The following is a 19,422-nucleotide window of genomic DNA, read 5'->3' as shown; positions in this document are numbered from 1 at the left end:
TGGCATTCGGCGGCGAAGATCAGTTCGCAGAGTACCTGCTATATCCCCGACATTTGCTTTGCACTGCACAACTTCAATTAAGGTTCGAGCTGATACTGGGGTACCTACATCAGACCAGTTATAAGAGCAGTGCTCCATAATATCTGAAGGACTTACGCCATAAATAGCGCAAGAATTTGAGCCTGTTTGAAGTATTATTATCTATGTCCAATACTCGAGGTTTCGGGACCCATTCCGATACTAGGCGAGGCATTAAGGTCAAAAACCGATTCACCTATTCATACTAACGACAATAGGGGATTTTTGTAGTTAACGGACAAACTTGGCTCTTTAATGAATTAAAGTGAATAATATTCATTTTATTCCATTCGGCGGCCTGCCCAAGACTAAATAAAAATACAAGTTCCTCACGGCACTGGTCAACGATTTCTCTAGAGACTTGATTCCTGGCTCTATCAACGGCACGGCAAAGCATGTTGCAGGCATCCAACATGACATTGATATGCAGAAGGAATAGTGAAGGAGAAAGCACAATTGCTTGGGGAAATCCAGTGTTCACAATATTATATTGCGCCTAGTGAGGAAGTTGATCCACATAAAGAATTCTCGGCAAGTTGAAAGGTGCATGATAGAAGTTCTGAGAGCGGACTTCGCAGTATTCGACCTTCGTTATATACAGAGCCTTGCCAAGCCTTGCTGTCAATGGCCGCCGCGTATCTGTCATTCGTATATTAGTCTGTACTAATCATAGACAAACTCTCTATTTTAAGAGGACAGAGAGGGTATAGCAATAGATCTGTAGTTAATCGGTTATGAACTAGTTACCACCTTTTTCAGAGATCGAATGGACAAAGGCTCACTTCGATGAGTCATGGGACCACAAAATATGAATATGATTGCCGGAATAAACTGGAGTCATGGAGCCGGAGTTGGTGTACTTATACGCCAGGGTCATGTAGAACTGCCACACATTATATCACGGCATTCTTATATCTTACAACACTCTGCTCTGGGGTATGGCGGCCATATTGATAACAATCTCATTTTACAAAAAAGAGCAGTTCCCTATACCGGTCTTGGAAGACGAGACTGACTACAGAATCTGTTTAAAGAAATAAATATAATTTTGATTTTCAACAAAAAATAGAAGAAAAGGATCTAGAACATTCGGTAATCGCATTTTTTCTTGCTAGAGTAGGTTAATAATGTCGATAATTATTATGAAGTAAGGCAATGTGGAAATTACAAGTAAAATTCTTTCAAAAATTGTAAACATGTTTTATTTAACTGTTGATAAATATTTATATAAAAGCTTAATATAGCCTCCTAATATTTGCGACGCTTCTTCATAACGCTATTTACAATCAAATCATAAGGAACTAGACATCAAACTTATACAATAGTTACAAACACATTTCTATAATAAAAAATATGAGGTAAGCCATTTTTGGTGTGACTGACAGATATACACAGCTGAATTACATTTTAAATAAATAAGTTACATGGTTAAAGCGAACTACATGGAATATAAATACATGGAATGGCTACAAACAATAATTATTACAAGAATATCACTGAAAATGTATAAAAATATTCTCTCACAAAATAATTTAACTAAATTAATCTTTGATCTAGCTGATAGCGACTTCTTGGCGTATACTTAAATATATTCCATATACATATAATACAAAGAGTGTCCATGCATACTTTATGCTTAGCAACTGTCTTCTAAGCATTGATTTCTCATTCTGGAAACAATAAAGAAACATGAGAAAGAGTAAAGAAAAAGGTATATTTTTGTGGGAAAGAAAATGACTAGATGGTTCTGAATGTATTCCATTTTTGCTATGTTAGTAATTCAATATAGATAAAAAATTGTATGAAAAATTATTTACTGTTTACTAATACTATTAAACATGAGATAGATATGAAATAGTTATTTATGCAACTGTTGTGTAATAAGGAGTATTAAAACACGGATATGGATTTATCTCACGAGGCGAAGCCGAGTGTGACAATAGTATCACATGAGTGTTTTAATAACTAATTATCAAGAGTTTCATACAAGACTTTATCTACACCCAGAATATGAATCCTCTAAAAGATTCTGAAACAGTCAGCTTACTGCTAACATTAAAACACCAGTCCTAGTAGTAACCTAATATTATCCATTACTGATTAAATACTAATAAACTAAGTATTAATGAAATAATTATTTATTTTAGTAGTAATTTACATTTTGTGTAGTGCAATAATTAAAATTCACTTGAATATTATGTTCTTTTGCAGCGTTTAAAATGAATCGCTCATTTTTTGTAAACAAAACAATAAAAATATCGAAGAAAAATGGCGGGGAATCGAATAACCTACTTTTTTTTACGGCGCGCGACGTTCTGGTAGTGTGAACGCGCGTAAACGAAAATGTTCTTATTTTGAAATTCATACAGATACCACGCATCGAGCAATAAGAATGTGTCCGTCTGTTAAAACTCTTTGAGCATGAAGGTATTGAAAAAAAAAATAGGAGTGTTGTTATGAAATTCAGTACCTACAACATTACAACACTCATTTGGATGATGTAATGGTTATAAGAACATTGGGTGTTTTAATGTTGGCAATAAGCTAACTGTTTAAGAAACTTTATTAGAGAATTTAAAGCATGGGATAGATAAAGAAAATTATATTATGTTTGTAATAAATTAAAAATGCTTTTAATTATGAATTAGAACAATGACAATCTTGTGCGAGAGAGGTAACCTTGCTTCACTTGTGTGCTCAAGGCTGTTGGCTCGGTCCCTAGCCTTAAATAGGTACAGGTAAGTCAAGACTTACTTTATAGCAAAAGGCACTAATACTCTGAGCATAACTGAACCTCTCATACTATAAAAATAATGCTAATACACACCTTATAATCAACTTTGTGCACAATTTCAGTGCAACATTTGCTCATGATCATAAAGCCACACATTTTATCTTGCATACCTAATGCGTGTTCTATACTCCGTATGAGGTCATTGGTCTTCAACACAAGAAGTGCTTGTCGGTCCACATGCTCCAGACATTGAGTGACAGAGTGTAAAAAGTTTGGAAGAAAATTTTGAAATTCATCTTTCTGAAAATACAACGCATAAAATAAATTAAATACATTAACAAATCACAAATTATCAACTAACTATTTCTGTACAGGTTGCCTGGAAGAAATCGCTCTCAAGCGATAAGGCCGCCTATTGCTTCTTCTTCGATTTTTCTATATTTATTTTTTTGTGGCGTGCAATAAAGATACATTTCATTTCATTTTCATTTCAAAACCCATTAAACTTTGTTTTATTACGTAAATATATTAAATTATAATCAATTTATTTCTGCTACAAAGAAATATAAAACTAAAACGTAAACTAAATGCAGGAAAAGTTAATATACTCACGACTTATTAAACAAGTTTTAACATTAGCTATAACCATTCACGTTACTTATTCATAATTTTATTATTAAATATATTTTAATAGAACAAAAATTTAAATTAAACATTGAACACTGAATTTAAAACGTATTGCTTAATTCAATATTTAAAATTAGATATTTATGTAGTAATGAAATAATTACCTCCGCACTTGATCGCTTCGTCTTGTCTATACCTTTCTCTATTACGAACCAGGGTCGTCCTGTTACCATACATGCAAACAGCCCATAAAGGTCACCAGATATTCCAAGGCTCTCTGCATAAAACTTCATTTTAGATTTGTCTCTTGCGATTATTGAAAGCCATAGTTTTGAATAATTGAAACGGAATTGTTCTGTGAGTTGCTGTAAAAGAAATTATAGTTAGTATACCTAATATAATTTATCAATAATCTAATGGCGCCCCTTCACAATCGGCGATTAAACGTAAGATTACACGCGAGCACGAACGTGTGGAGGGCACCGATCATAGTCTATAATCGTCATAGTGATCGGGGCGATCGATGACTTGTGACATTACATAATATATATTTAAGGTATTTAACACACAAGTTTATACACCACATTAAATAATGGCTGTTTCGTGAGGAAATAGTAATGTTAATAAAAATTTAATTAACATAAGTGGCTAGTGTAGATAAATTGAACAAATAAGTAAAAAAAATACTAAATGATACAAAGATTAAGTGGTGGAGCCACAACCTGAGAGTTGAACGAGACATACTAAGATTTACGAATGATGCGTCACTCGAACTGTTGGCTCAGTTGAATGAAACCCGAGAGGTTGCGGGTTCGAGCCCCGCATCGTTCATAATTTTTTATTAGAAATTTAATTTTTAAAATTAATCCCTGAAGTGATCGATATCACTTTAAAAATAACAAATCGATTATCCTTTATGGTTTTAAACAGATGATGTGTTGTTTGATATATTTATCGATAATGCTATCAATATACATACAAGTTTCTGACTCATTATTAGCTTTTAAAGTGTCTTGAAAATGACCGACGGACCAATACCCACTTACGGACGTTCCCAATATACTGTCTACAGATAGAGATAAATTACTACCTTCTACTGTCAGTAATTAGCTGTCAATAATCTGAAGCTGTCCTAATATCCCCGATAAGTCATTCTTATCGCCTTATATTGGGACGCGTGAATTGCAATTTTCATACAATCTTCTATGGCTGGTAAGCTATACGTCCTCCCATTGGCAGACAGCGTGTACGGATAAGGTGAGTTACCGTCGATAAGTTTATTGGGTCAGAAAAGTCAATGATAGTTACGATTTTTATCTCAAGAAGGCCACAACCGGAGATCGGCTGAATATTGAGAACAGCCGTTAGTGCTAGACAGTCACAACATTCCTGTTTTCTTTACCACTCTGTTCTCTATAGATAACTGGGAGTTTCAAGAGACCATAGGTGTTGGTGATCACTTATCATAATGTCAAACGTTTGTCCTATAACCTATTCCATAAAAAAGTTACATGTGAAATGATAACTACAATAAAATGATAAATAGAATATCTTCAGGTCATGCCTCCTATTGAACATCGTACAAAATAAACAAATTTACTTTCAACTACACCAATTTGCACCTAAACTTTCCAATCAGCCTAACACGATTTGAAGGTCAAAGCTAATATATATTTTTTTGTCAAATAACAGTAAATTTCAAACATCAACAATAGGTTACCAAAAATATAAATATGATATGTACTGTATTAGGTACATAATTTTTGTAAACAAGAAACAATTTCTTTGAATAAATTACAATGTAATGGCAATGTTGGCATGGTTAAGATTAAACTAGAAAGCTGCAGAAATTCACTCTTTAGGTCTGAAATGAGAAAATATGTCTATCTAAGAATTTACAATCCAAGTTAACTCATCTACCAGTATTCTTTTGATGAACATTTTTAATGTATTAAAATCTATGTATTTATAACTGAATTGTTGTTAAAAGTTGAAAAATGTCAGGTTAGCTAAAAATCTAACATAAGAAGACTAAGTAATATTATGACAATGAATTATTAGTTTTATTTTTATTTGGATTCCATAGGTTGGACTTGGTATAATTAAGTTAAATAAAATAATATAAATGTAGATATATGCATTTTATATTTATTTATGACAATAAGGGATGAGACGAGCAGGATGTTCAGCTGATGGTAATTAAAACGCCCTGCTCAATACAATGCAGTGCAACTCAGGATTCTTGAAAAACCCAAAAATTCTGAGAGGCACTACAATTGCGCTTTTCACATTGAAATATAAAATTTTGTCTCATTTGCCCAGTAATTTCACTAGCTACGGCACCTTTCAAACCCAACACAATAATGCATACACATTTATTGCTTCAATGCAGAAATAGGCGCTGTTGTAGTACCAATAATCTAGCTGGCATCCTGTGCAAAGCAGCCTCACACAGGTAAATATTATTAAATTTAAAGACCACTATTATAGATAAAAAGCAAGGAATGTTTCAGTACTTAATGTTATCAAATAATTACTAATATTGAACTTACAGCATACAAACCATGGTCCAAGAGGTAGATAGTAACTTCTTTATCATTAGGATCTTTTCTTAAGAGGATATTTCCTGGATGTGGATCACTGTGTACAAAACCGGTTACAAATATCATATGAGAGTACAGATCACCCAACTTGGTACATACATCACTCCTACTGATATTATGCTTCTAAAAATATAATATACAAAACATACAATAGAATTCAATTCAATGTGATTTTATGGCTATAACATAATCATATTAGTAAGAGTGTTATAAGTGCAGAGACGGAAGATGGTCTACAAGATGTTGTATGACATTATGAGCCTATAACAAAACAAATATTATGTAGCGAATAGGAATGCAACACAAAATAAGTTGCCATAGTATTAATTTGATATGATTGTCATCACGGAGATCTCTTGTATGTCACAATAAATATAATATTAACTAGTTGACTATTTTTTCTAATAATAACGATTGGTTACAGATAAAATTGTTGCATCTAGGATTTCAGTTTAACCAATCCAGGTCTCTCCCACCCTTTAAACACCCTACAGGTTAATTTAAGTTACAGTGCCACAATTGCCTGTCACCGCACTTGCACCTATTTTGTGGCAGAAATATTCATCAATATAAAGTAATATTTATCATCCTCATACAAAGATTACAAAAGAGTTGCAAATTCCAAAAACTATTCACGTGACTTTACTTAACATCTTTAATGTCATGTGCGCTAGCTTTTGAACATCGTCATTGTCATCACCAACAACAGCAGCAGACAGGAGGTTAAAGGAATACTGTTATCTTATATATAAAATTCTTGTGCCACAATGTTAGTTCCCTTACTCCTCCGAAACGGCTGTACTGATTTTTATCAAATTTGATATGCATATTCAATAGGTCTGAGAATCGGCTACTATCTATTTTTCATCTTAATAAACGTTAAGGGCAGTCCACCCCAAATTTTTTTTTATTTTATTATCATTCAGTATTGAAAAATACATACAAATTTAAATTTTCGCCCTTCTGCGATCTACAACTATTTTTGTATCACGATTTTTATATTATTCTATTCCATTCACCAAACCGATATAGGGGTGCAAGATGGCAATTGAATACAATAAGTGTAGTACGATATATTAGGTAAGTCGGAGAATCGGTTGCATCAAAATCTTAATTGATTTTTTTTAATATGTTATATGGCAATACGATGTTTGCTGGATCAACTAGTTTCATATAAAAACACCTAATGCATAATAAAGAGCATCATAGATATACCCATAACCATTGTCTTGATTTCACTCAGACCAGCACTTTAATACAGGAATGTAGCTATGAATTCACTTACAAGAAGTAATTTTAGTGATTTGATGTTCACATAAAAAAATAAACCTCATTAAACTGAATCTTATCAGTAGAGACCGGATTATATGCAAATGCTTATTGCATATGCTTTTGCATATTTAGTAACTTTTCAGTGGTAGTTGCATATTTTAGAAAAAAAAAATATGCATTTTTACGCTCGATCTTGCTCATTGTTCGATGCTTTTCATAGTAAACCCAAACATTGCACCCAAATTTAAATTCTGCCCCGTAACCTCAGTAGACGTAGAACGCTCCTTTTCCGCTTACAAAAATTTATTAAGCAATCATAGACACAATTTGTCTACAGAACATTTAGAACAGTACTTAGTAGTACATATTTTTAAAGGTAAATTTTATTGTTACCTAAGTAGGTGTATCTTGTAATAGTTTTTTTCACAAATACGATTGTCAGTACAAGCCTCTATAAAATAAATAAAAATATGACATTTTTTTTTTCTTGTTTTTAATTGTATGCATATTTTGGCCCTTTTTATGGATTTTCGTGCATATTTTAGCTATTTGCATGCATATTTTGGGCATTTTTTGTAGCATATAATCCGGTCTCTACTTATCAGTGTTCAAAGATAAAATGACCTCCATTGGGGGCTTATGTGATGTCATGACATCAGGAAACAACAATTATTTTGTAAATTAATAACAGACTTAATCGTAGAAAATTAAAAAGAGCTTATAATAATACCAAGATATGTAATAGAATATTTTGAGGTTGAAACTAACTCTTCCCCAAATTAATTGAAATAAATAACCTGAGTAAGATTTTGGTAAAAAAAGATTTGGTTCAAAGGTTGTGTGTGAAATTTACCTACTCACAGAATTTAATGAGGGAATTGAACATTTGAAGAAATTTTAAAAATTGAGCTGCAGAAAATAGCATGTGAATACATTAATACCTAGTCTTTACTTTGTGACAGCTCTGATGTGGAACCAACTGAGAGACAGTGCAATATGTAACCTGTATGCCTAACTATAATCAAATATTAAAAAACTATCTGACCCGGCAAACGTTGTTTTGCCATATATAGTATAATTCACGCGATAGTTTTATAAGTAATAAAATATTGCCTATATTATAGCCTGTACATCATTTTGTTCTATTGTCAATCGTTTTTGCAGCGCACGCAAAAATAGGTTTTCGGTTTTACACCTTGTGTTACAAAATAGCAATTTTATTACGGATCCCTAATTTTGAAAAAAAAACATAGCCTATAGCCTTCCTCGATAAATGGACTACCCAACAAACAAACAAACAAACACTGCAGCTTTATAATATTAGTATAGATTTCCCTTATAAATACTTTGTAAAAGAGTTAGAGTTTGAACACAACTTAAGATTAAAATTTTGTGGTAGTTGTGATGCATTACATTTTTGTAAATAGAAATAAAACTTACATCAATATATTTTATATCATTAACTTGCCCACCAGTTACATATTCCATAACAAGTACTCTCTCTGTGCTATACTCCCAAAAGATTTTTGGTACTTTCAGCCAAGAGTAATTCTTAAACAATTCTGAAACTCTCTCAGCATTTTTACCCTCTTGTATAAAATTCAACTCCAAAGCAATATTCTTCTTAGTTTCCTCCACAAGCCATTGCATTTGGAAATCGGGAAAAACTCTTGACATAACATTTATTATAAATTCCATCCATCTCAAGTCAATTGTAGTATTATTCCTAACAAAACTGTGCTGTACTTTAACAGCAACTTCTGTACCATCTTTGAGTGTTGCTCTGTGTACTTGTGCCAGTGATGCAGTACCCAAGGGCTCTGGATCAAATTCAACAAATAACTCTTTTGGCTGAAATTTATTAAAGCATATATATATATTATCACAAATTTTAGCAGTTTATTATCTAAAATATATTGGGATTCAAATAATAATCTACTACCAAAAATGAATTTAAACATTTAGGTGTTTTAATAGTTCTATCTTAATAAATATAAGCTTAGAGAAGTGTGCATCACCATTATGTCTACACATTGTAGCCACCAGATGGTGTAATAGTAAATCTACATGAATCACATAAGAGTTTTAAGAATGTAATAATGGAAACATATAGCCAATGGTTCAACTTATGTTAGTTTTCTAATACTACTTATTAATCAAATCAAAATCACTTTATTCATGTAGGTCGCAGAAATGCCACATATGAATGCCAAAAAATTATTTTTTAATTTTTTTATCAATTTAATTCTAATGAGAAGAAGTGGCTAGAAACTTATTGCCACTTTTTTAAATCAAAATTTACATTTTCAACAAAAATACTCAAACATCAAATACCTAGTCAATGCCTTACATGTTATAATAAAGACTTGAGACAATACACACATTACACATGTTTTACTTTTAAATTGCAATTTTCTTCAAAACAATCACAGGCAGGGCTCGTTTGTTTAATTATGCAAAGTTATTTGATTAGCATTATCAGAATTTTAATAACTGTAACCATATTGAAATACTTACATCTTTTTTTAAATCATCTTTAATCACTTCATACAGCTCTTCAACATTATTTCTTGGAGCATCCTTGTGTAAAATGCTTAATGTTTTCACATATTCATTAGGTAACAAATATTGCAGTGCACCAACATGCTGTCCAACTTTGATATATACTCCTTTGTTAACTTTACATAATTCTAGAAGCTTTTCAGCAGCTATTTGATGAGCTTCACTTTTCACCTGAGTATATTCTGCAGAAGTTGTGTCCCATTCTTTACTGTAAAGCATATTACTGTATGTCCTACCAATCTGGAGGGCAGTGTAAGCTGTCCTTGTAAATCTGACGATTGCAATACCATCATATTCAATTTTATTATACTTTACTGCAGCGAAAGACCCTCCAGCTATAACGACACTACCATACAAACCATACTTAGCAACTCGTGACACATTTCTTACAAACATTTTAAAACACTGTAAATATGTAGTTTATTTCTCATAATAGACTTCTGATATGTGTTACACTTCGAAATAGTAGTTTGTACAAAAATATGTAAATATTTTATTGCACAATATTTTCCATGAGTGTAGAAACGCAAATAGATATACTAAACTGTAGTGTTGAATTTCATTCAATTACGAGCTGTGGTCAGAGTTACGACTTACGAGATTTACGTGACATGCATAACAACAATGTATAGGCATTGTTAATTAGTTGGCAAGTAGCTAAAACTGTTGTGCCTTGCTCCACACTCCAAATAAAACTTAGATAAAACGATCAGTCGATCAAATGAATATTACAACAATTACATTTTACAAAGATACTCTATGTATGCTCTGAGTAACAACAAACTCAAAGTCAAGAGTAAAGTGTCAACTGTCAACAGTATTTTGACTTTTGACAATCGAATGACATTAACACTCATTATAGGGTTCCGTAGCTGAAGAGCGCGCAAAGGCTTGGTATCTTGATATCTGTGGTATCATAAAAATATAATATTACTTTGAAGACTTACTTATTTAATATTATCACATATCTTCATTAATGATTTTTTGACAGCTCGACGTCTGACAAGTTATAGTGGTATCTTATAATATAATAATATAATATTGACGCACTTTTTACACAAATTATCTTGCCCCAAGTTAAGCATATATAGCCTGTGTTATGGGTTACAAGACAATGATATATTTAATACAATATACTTACTTAAACATACATAAATTCATATAAACATACATAAATACATTTAAACATCCATGACTCGGAAACAAACATCCATATTCATCATATAAATGCTTGCACCTACCGGGTTTCGAACCCGGGACCTCTAGCTTAGTAGGTAGGAACGCTAACCACTCGGCTATACAGGTCATCTTATAAGACGTAATAATCGATATCGCTTATTTTAAGAAATGGTCGCATTGAGTGTTCTCTCGGATTTGATAAACCTCGAGTTGAATAGTTTGATTCCTCGGTTTAACTTTTGAGGGTGCTTAAAGCAGCATGATCGTGAAAGTGCCGAAAGTACATGACTTGTTGAAAGGACATAACTTTATATAATGTTAATATTTGAATTAATTGGTTTCAAATTTAAAGTTTTGTTGTCTTACTGATTAATAACCATAAACTGATTAAACTGATTGATAACATATGGCAACCTATTTACATAATATAAGCATTTATTTCTACCGATTATGTGTAATCTGTAGCACAATCGTAGTAATCGTTAGGTGTGGCACATCACTAAGGGGGCGATACCCGTCTATCAAGTACAATATTATTTGAAATTTTAACTTATGCAATTCGAAACTTCATGAGCGTGAGCTGTCTAAAAACTATTAATAAAATGGACAAATTATGAAATATATAATGAGAATAAGGGAAACGTAATTTTTTTGTATAGTCACCATGGCTGGCAGGTCAAAATGATATGATATGGCATAATATAATATAAAACGCTGCCCTATTCTCGTATAAAAAACGGAAAAAGGGATCGAAGCGACCTATATCAAAAAAAGTATGTGCGTGTTATCTTTACGCGCCATTCAAGTAAAACTTAATGCTAGTAAACTTTGAGACAGATATATAAATAAATAAAATATATCCTATATATATAATAAATGTACATCATACATCCATTATACATAGGTATATGAAGGCCGCGGAATGGGGTAAATTGAACCTTGCCCACTTTAACCTAATTTAAACCACTTCACTAAAAAAACCCCATTTGTCGTATCACCGCTATTTGACAACAATACCCTTCCCTCGAGTGATTGCCAAACTGGGCATCATAATTAGAGCACGGCAATACTTCAAGCTGGCCCATATTCTAGCGCCTTACAAAGCGCAGGTTCGGCCAAATATGGAGTATTGCTGTCATATCTGGTCTGGCGCACCCAAGAATCAGTTCAATCCATTTGACCGCGTGCAATACAGAGTAGCGCGAATTGTTGGGGACCCAGTGCTCTGTGAACGGCTGGAACACTTGGCGTTGCGTAAGGACGTCGCTTCATTGTGTGTCCGCTGCTGTATTTATGACGGGAGTGTTCCGAGGAGCTGTTTCACCTGATTCCTGTCGCCGAATTCCACCTTCGCATGACACGCGACAAATTATGATATTACCCTCACCATCTGGATTTCCACAGTGTGGTTTTCATAGAACTTTCTTCCACATACTACAAAGCTGTGGAATGCGCTGCCTTGTGCATTGTTTCCAGGACAATACGACATTGTACTCCGGTGTTGCAAGAGTATGTGGATGGCGGTGATTACTTAATGCCATGACACCCGTACGCTCGTATGGCCTGTACTTCCATAAAAAAAAATTCAATTAGAAAGTGTCTTCCGTGGAAGACACACCATATTTAAGCCAATTTCACGTTAAATTAATGTTTTCTTTCCCCGTTCACGTCAAAATGTATCGGCAGGTTTTTGTGAATTCTGGAGACAGTCAGAGGGCTCATGGATCAAGAGCTACATTTACTTATCCCAACAGCATGTTTCTTTAATATTTCTTATATTTATCACCTTTTTTGGCTACGTAAGTATTTGAATCCCAAGTTTAGTGCCACTACTTAAAATTGTTCTATTAAGCTATTATAGCTTCTATCGCGGGCCTTGAGCGTGGAGACCGAATCCAGAAATTCCGTAACGAAAGTAACCTCAGAAATTAAATCAGTTGCCGTGGAACAGCGGTTATCACGTATGATTTTTGTGCAGTAGGTCTTAGGTCCAAGCCTGGGGTATGTCTGGATTTTTATTTAATTTCTTTATTTTTTTATCACGTTTTTTTATTTTCTATTATAATTATACAAGCATTTCTATTTAGTTTCACCTGTCCCGTTGTCTGTCTGTAATCAAATCTTGCAAGTTAAATTTTACTCACTTCCCATTTGCTTTTTTTTTAAATTAATTTTATTAAAAAAAAATACCGCATAAATAAAATAAATAAATAATTGTAGCAGCATAAGTTGATTAAAAATGCTATGCAACAGCTTTACCGCGGCAGTGTCCGAGTGCCACACGTCTTTTTTATTATTTATTTATGTCGTGACTCTGTGGTCGTTTTTGTGATTGTAAGCTTGCAATTTTTTAAAGCGGCAACATTGCTGGAAATAGACGCCTATGTTTCCTTTTCCTTTGACATCTCTCTTTAGATAAATTCTACGAAAATGAAGGCCAAAGGCGAGGTAAGTTTGTTAAAAAGTGAAAATATTCCTAAAATGGATGATTAAAGGGATTCAAATAGTATCTGTAAATAACAATTAAATTCCATACTAATTATTACTTTTAATTTTTATTACTTCGTTGAAAGTTTTTGTTGGTATAAATGTGTCGTACACGTTGCCGCTTTTCCTATTCTTCATTATTTAGTACATTCATGTATTTCATTTACAAATCAACAAGCGCTTTAAAACGTTTTTCAGTATTATGCTTGTTAAAATTTTATTCCCACTTAAGGTGCCTCCGTTTTTCGTGAAGTGAGTGCATTTATAGGTTATATCATGTTGCATTGTAAGATATTGTTTGCATATATTTCAATATATCTTAGGATATTGTTATTAATATTGTGACTATACAGTCATAGGCATTATTGACAGATTAATAGTTCATGGTGAGGTGTTACGAAAAAATTTAAAATAATTTTACACATATTTCAGTTGAAGGAATTCGAGGTTATTGGGCGCAAGTTGCCATCCGACAATGAGCCGAAACCGCCGCTTTACAAGATGAGAATATTCTCTCCAGATTACATTGTTGCTAAGTCCCGATTTTGGTACTTTTTGAGGCAGTTAAAGAAGTTCAAGAAAACAACTGGAGAGATTGTTTCCATAAGGGTTTGTAGCAATTTTGTATTTTTCATGATCTTTTAAATTTAAGAACAACAGCTAAAATGATAAGTTGAAGAATGTATTTATAAATAACTATACTTATATTTAAATTTTTGTATTTGTTTTCTGTTCGGTTTTTTTCTAAGATACTATTATCCACTGGTTCTAAAGGATCATCTAATATTATATTTACAGCTAAATTTTCACATACATATGTAATTTCAGGAAATCCCAGAGAAAAGTCCAATTAAAATTAAGAACTTTGGTATCTGGCTGCGGTATGAGTCACGTTCAGGTGTCCATAACATGTACCGGGAATACCGTGACTTGTCCGTTGGTGGAGCTGTTACACAGTGTTATAGAGACATGGGTGCTCGCCACAGAGCAAGAGCTCACTCCATACAGGTGAAAATTTGCAAACTACCTAACCATACTTATTAGTAATAATCATTGTCTATGTAAACAGCACACACATTTGTCTTCCTGTTATGGAACAGGAAGACAAGTGAGCTTTACCATCAAAACAAAATAAATCGACATAAACTCATCTAAAACCTGTCAAGGAACCATGTTTATGTCTTTTTGTAATGTTATAAAGTCACCATCCTTTAGAATTATTTTTTGTAAATTTTTTACGTACATTTAAACTGTAGTATGTTTATCACCAGTATTTGGAAACTAGCAAGACAACCCATGCTTTTAAATAGGACAGTAAAAGAAATATTTTTGTTAAAAGTTAGAATTTCTAATCACATTGATAAAATAGAACTTTCCTCACATAAAAGAATTGGCTCAAGAAACATTTTATTTATTAAATAGCATGGGTGGTCATCATTCCCTAGGTATATCCTTTACATAGTCATTTACCAGTTTTTACATTTTTTAATAATTTCTTTGAATTTTATACAGTTTCTGAGATTATATTTCTTAGCCCAATAAAAGTTAACTTCTCCTTGTTAAGCTGTCTTATGAACCAAACATGTCTCATATATTAAGTAGAGTAACTTTTCTTTTTAGAAAAGTCACTCAGTAATTTGTAATAAGATCAAGATTTTAAATTAAGATAATATATAGATAATAATATAATTTTAAAATAGTACTTTAAATCAGATTATAAATAAGGTTGATTTAGTACTTATTTTCAAGTTTTACTTGTAGAGAAGAAATTAAAAATTACTAGGAGCAAGTTATGACATAAAAACACAAGACATTATCCATTTCATATAGTAGTAATCCATAATGATTCTTAGACATCTGTTTAGGAATTAGATCTAGAATTTTGACAATTTTGTAAAAAAAATACTTTGTGAACTCAGAGTATCCCCCTTATTCATAATGGTCCGCTAATTTTAAACAGCCGCTAAGGAGTGTTTTTTCTCATTCTGACTTAGGTCAATATAAGCAGACAGAGTGCGAATTAACAATGCTTTAAGTTAGCAGACTATTATAAATTAGGGGGTATAAATATAAAACATTTCTTATTATTTGATACAATCCTTATTCGAGGATGGCCACTGACTTGTCAACCCTAACTAGCTGCAAACAGCTGCTCACCACAGGTATTTACCCATTAATGTCCCAATTTGGGTTCTGGAATATAATATACTCTCAGTTGTTAAACAGATTTTCTAGAAAATCCTGGAGACTGAAATTGGTATATGTTTGGCAAGCTTTGTTTTCCTTGAATGTAAATAAGTCTGTAGGCATTGGACTAAATGGCATTTCTCCTATCTTGCATGTTTCCCTGAGTAATGCTAACACATTTATTCTAGCACTCATATATTCAAAAGGCTTAGTCCCGGGACTCATGGGAATTAGCTCTTGTTCATCAATCCAGATCCGGCTCACTACAAGTCTATTTCTATTATATCCCTGCTCTCCAAAATGATGGAAGCATTATAAGCTGCCAGCCCTTTGTATACCTAGAGGGTCACCAGTTGATAAATGACCGACTTTACACCTTTCGCCATGGTCATTGGTGGGCAATCTGGTGTACCTAAGGCAAGGGAAAGGGCCTGGCAAATAGTACGCTTCTCTCAAAACTTCCATGGTTTGGGCCCCAAGAGAGAGTCCCATAGGCGATGGTCATTACTTGAAAGCAACAAGGCCTGTGAACACAAACCTTCTCATACACTGTTCCTTCAGTATATCAATGATAATATGCTGGACGCCTCCAACATGCATTGCTATGCAGATGATAGTACTGGAGTAGCCATATACAGCAGGGGCCATGCAGATCGCTCTCGGGAAATCGTCAACCAGCGTCGGAAGAAACTGATCAAAAGAACATTGTGTTTTCTATCGAGTCCTCTCTTGATAAGGTCGGGGAATAGAGTAAAATGAACCTTGTCCAATTTAAACCCCACAAGTCTTAAGTTTCCGTGTTAACCACTAAAAACACCCCATTTGTCGTGTAACCACTCTTTGATAACACTCGTAGTAATGCCTCGCCTAGTATCGGAATAATGTCTCGAAATCTGGAACTATGGCAGTTTCCGCGATCTCATATATTTGGAAGGCAAAACGAAATTGCGCTCTACAAAGTGCAGGTCCGGCCACATATGGAGTATCGCTCTCTGGTCGAGATCACTGGAACCAAGAAATTATCACTCGGCGTTGCGTAGAGACGTCGCATTATTGTATGTCCTCAACCGAATAATAATAATCCTGTCGGCACGAGACGTTACCGGAGTTCTGCCATCATTTGATAGAAACTTACTCCACAAAGTTTCTTATCAAGTCGGGACACCGTCGGCTTGTTTACATTTAAATTTCCAGTGCAGTGCAGCAAAGCAACAATGCGGCTCTTTCGGAAAATGTGGACGGATGTGTCCACATTTTCGAAATATGTACAAGATAAACATATTATTTCCTAAGTCATCTTTTTAATTACGCGACAAGGTTCTCGATGCCATATTTATATCCATTTTTCCGAGGTAAAATCTCGCTCTTGGACTAAATTTTTTCTAATTCTTTTTTCAATTGCGTTGATTGCTATTTTTAAGATCAACAGGTTCCAAATTAAGACATAAATATATATTAAAATAAATAACGACACAATGTATATTAAAACGTAACTTTTGTTTCAAATATAATTCTTCAAATTTCTTCCTAAATTAGAACAATATTTCTATATGAATACTAATAATTACTGACGAGTGCATCTTTAGCCGCCATCTTGGAAATGTGGCGGCAAAATAGGTGCCTCAAGCTGTGGCTCGGCTGATGGAAATGTAAAATTCGAGCGCAACTCTTTAAGAAAAAAGCGATTCACTCGATTGTATGAGACGTGCAGTCATTAATAAATTGACAGATGACGGCTATAATCTTATAAAAAACGAAGATAGCCGAAATCTAACACGTTGTATGTAACTGTTCGCTTTCAAACTTAGCCGGATTATACTTCGCCGCCTATCAACATACTGTAATTACTACTATTTCAAACTTATGTCAAACGACTGCACGTTTCATACTAAACTTAATATAAATTTTAACATATTGGGTGCGGCTTAGGCGGTCTCACGTCTTATAACGTAGTATTTATATCCTCTTTGATTTTCATATATATTGGTTCTTTCAAGTGACTTAAAGGTCTTAGTTACCAGGTCATAAAATCCCAAAAAAAAATGGTTCTTTCAAGATTGTAAATGGTTATTTCAAGACTGTATTGTATTTTTCGTTTTTTTCGGAGGTTATACATATGATAAATAATTCGTTGAATTGATTTCATCGTATTAATGCTGTTTAAATAACACTTTTCTAGTTTTTAAAGCCTGTTTTATTATATATAAAGCTGCTTATATATCAAAACAATTAGTGAACTAGTCATATTATTTTATGCGTCTGAGCTTGGCAACCATGATTTTATGGTCTAATTAACTTGTAAATATTTGATTACAGATAATCAAAGTGGAAGTAATCAAGGCGTCGGCATGCCGAAGACCTCAGGTGAAACAATTCCACAATAGTTCCATCAAGTTCCCGCTACCAAAACGTGTACACCATTACAAGAAACTAAACAAATTCGCGTACAAGAGGCCCAACACATATTTCTTGTAATTTATCAATATATCTTATAATATAAATCCATGTGACTTGGAAAATTGTCTTTTTATTTATTCACGAAATATTTACAAACGAATTTGCTATTTGAAGGCAGGATTGGATCCTGCTTTAATTTAATCTTCAGTCCGACCATAGTGGGCAACTTATAAAAGTAAATACAAGATTGGACAATGTCAGACCAAAAAAGGTGACGATTATACCAGTTACGGGTAGCCGTCTTGAGAGGTTTAGAAATAATTTGGTAAATACGATACCATTTTTACACTGTGGTGAAACTGCTAATTTTCACTATAACTTAGTCTTCAATTCCTTCTGTGAGGAATTTGACAGGATTTTTACTCCAGTAACGGTGACAGTAAACAACAAACATAGTTTTAATGATTGGGCAACAATGGGTATCCACAAAAGTCGTAAACGCTTATATGACCTTTATTATGAGAAACATTACAATAATAGTGAAGAATTTAAAATATATGTAAAAAAATACTCCAAGCTCTTTAAAGTAGTTTGTCATGAAGCGAAAACACGTTTCATTGCAGTTAAAATTAAAAACAGTAATAATAAAGTAAAAGCGACTTGGAGTGTAATTAACAATGAAACTGGTAGATCGAATTGCCGTAACACCTCTATCTGTTTAAATATTAATAATCGCGTTATAAATTCGGAAATAGAAATTGCAAATGAATTTGATAAATACTTCTCCGAAATCCCGATTGTCACGACCAAAGACCTTAACTCTTCGCCAAAAACAGCATATGATATGCTTAAATTACACGTACCAGTATCTTCCACTGATTTGAAATTCAAGTATGTTACAGGTAGCGATATAATAAAAATCTTCAAATTAATTAACCTAAAAAATACAAAAGACCTATGGGGCCATTCGACTAATATTGTAAAATACATACTTGACATTATAGCACCTGAATTAGCAATAATATTTAATGAATGCATAGATGAGGGTGTGTTCCCTGACCTCATGAAATACAGCAAAGTTATACCTTTGTTTAAATCGGGCAGCTCAGATTCAGACCTATTTCAGTGCTGCCTGTTTTTAGTAAAATTTTTGAAAAACTTTTGCTTCAACAGCTACAAATGCATTTTTGTAAATTAATGAACAAAAATCATTTTGGTTTCACTAGGGGCTTATCAACAATTAATGCGGGTCTAGACTCATTGAGCACATCTTTGACGCCTGGGAAGAGTCACAGG

At 33.3% G+C, this 19,422-nt stretch overlaps 2 protein-coding genes across 2 annotated transcripts; one reads left to right on the top strand and one right to left on the bottom strand.

Annotated features, from left to right (window-relative positions):
- Nucleotides 1-1,264: 1,264 nt before the first annotated feature.
- On the bottom strand, nucleotides 1,265-10,632 carry LOC126975344 (aarF domain-containing kinase 1). The gene is made up of 6 exons (XM_050823190.1): nucleotides 9,832-10,632; nucleotides 8,755-9,165; nucleotides 5,992-6,165; nucleotides 3,604-3,804; nucleotides 2,906-3,112; nucleotides 1,265-1,748 (listed from the first exon to the last, which is right to left on the bottom strand). Exons 1-6 carry the CDS (start codon nucleotides 10,270-10,272, stop codon nucleotides 1,632-1,634), a joined length of 1,551 nt encoding a protein of 516 aa, XP_050679147.1. The 5' UTR covers nucleotides 10,273-10,632; the 3' UTR covers nucleotides 1,265-1,631.
- A 2,707-nt stretch (nucleotides 10,633-13,339) lies between these two features.
- Nucleotides 13,340-18,248, top strand: LOC126975357 (60S ribosomal protein L18a). Its single transcript, XM_050823210.1, has 4 exons — nucleotides 13,340-13,503; nucleotides 13,975-14,151; nucleotides 14,371-14,550; nucleotides 18,046-18,248. The coding sequence occupies exons 1-4, from the start codon at nucleotides 13,486-13,488 to the stop codon at nucleotides 18,202-18,204; spliced, it is 534 nt and encodes a 177-aa protein (XP_050679167.1). The 5' UTR covers nucleotides 13,340-13,485; the 3' UTR covers nucleotides 18,205-18,248.
- Nucleotides 18,249-19,422: the final 1,174 nt, after the last annotated feature.

This window comes from Leptidea sinapis, chromosome 35 (genome assembly GCF_905404315.1).
Source record: "Leptidea sinapis chromosome 35, ilLepSina1.1, whole genome shotgun sequence".
Taxonomy (NCBI): Eukaryota; Metazoa; Arthropoda; class Insecta; order Lepidoptera; family Pieridae; genus Leptidea; species Leptidea sinapis.
The sequence above is the reverse complement of the archived record's forward strand: the minus strand, read 5'-3'. Positions and strand labels throughout refer to the sequence as shown.

Bases quoted from the DNA above. Each gene is read 5' to 3' on its own strand.
- LOC126975357 (XM_050823210.1), top strand. The intron at 14,152-14,370 runs GTTTGTAGCAAT...ATGTAATTTCAG, and splicing joins GAGAGATTGTTTCCATAAGG to GAAATCCCAGAGAAAAGTCC. The intron at 14,551-18,045 runs GTGAAAATTTGC...ATTTGATTACAG, and splicing joins CAAGAGCTCACTCCATACAG to ATAATCAAAGTGGAAGTAAT.
- LOC126975344 (XM_050823190.1), bottom strand. From the start codon at position 10,272: ATGTTTGTAAGAAATGTGTCACGAGTTGCTAAGTATGGTTTGTATGGT. The intron at 6,166-8,754 runs GTAAGTTTTATT...TTATATTTTTAG, and splicing joins ATGATATAAAATATATTGAT to AAGCATAATATCAGTAGGAG. The intron at 3,113-3,603 runs GTAATTATTTCA...TTGTATTTTCAG, and splicing joins CGAAGCGATCAAGTGCGGAG to AAAGATGAATTTCAAAATTT.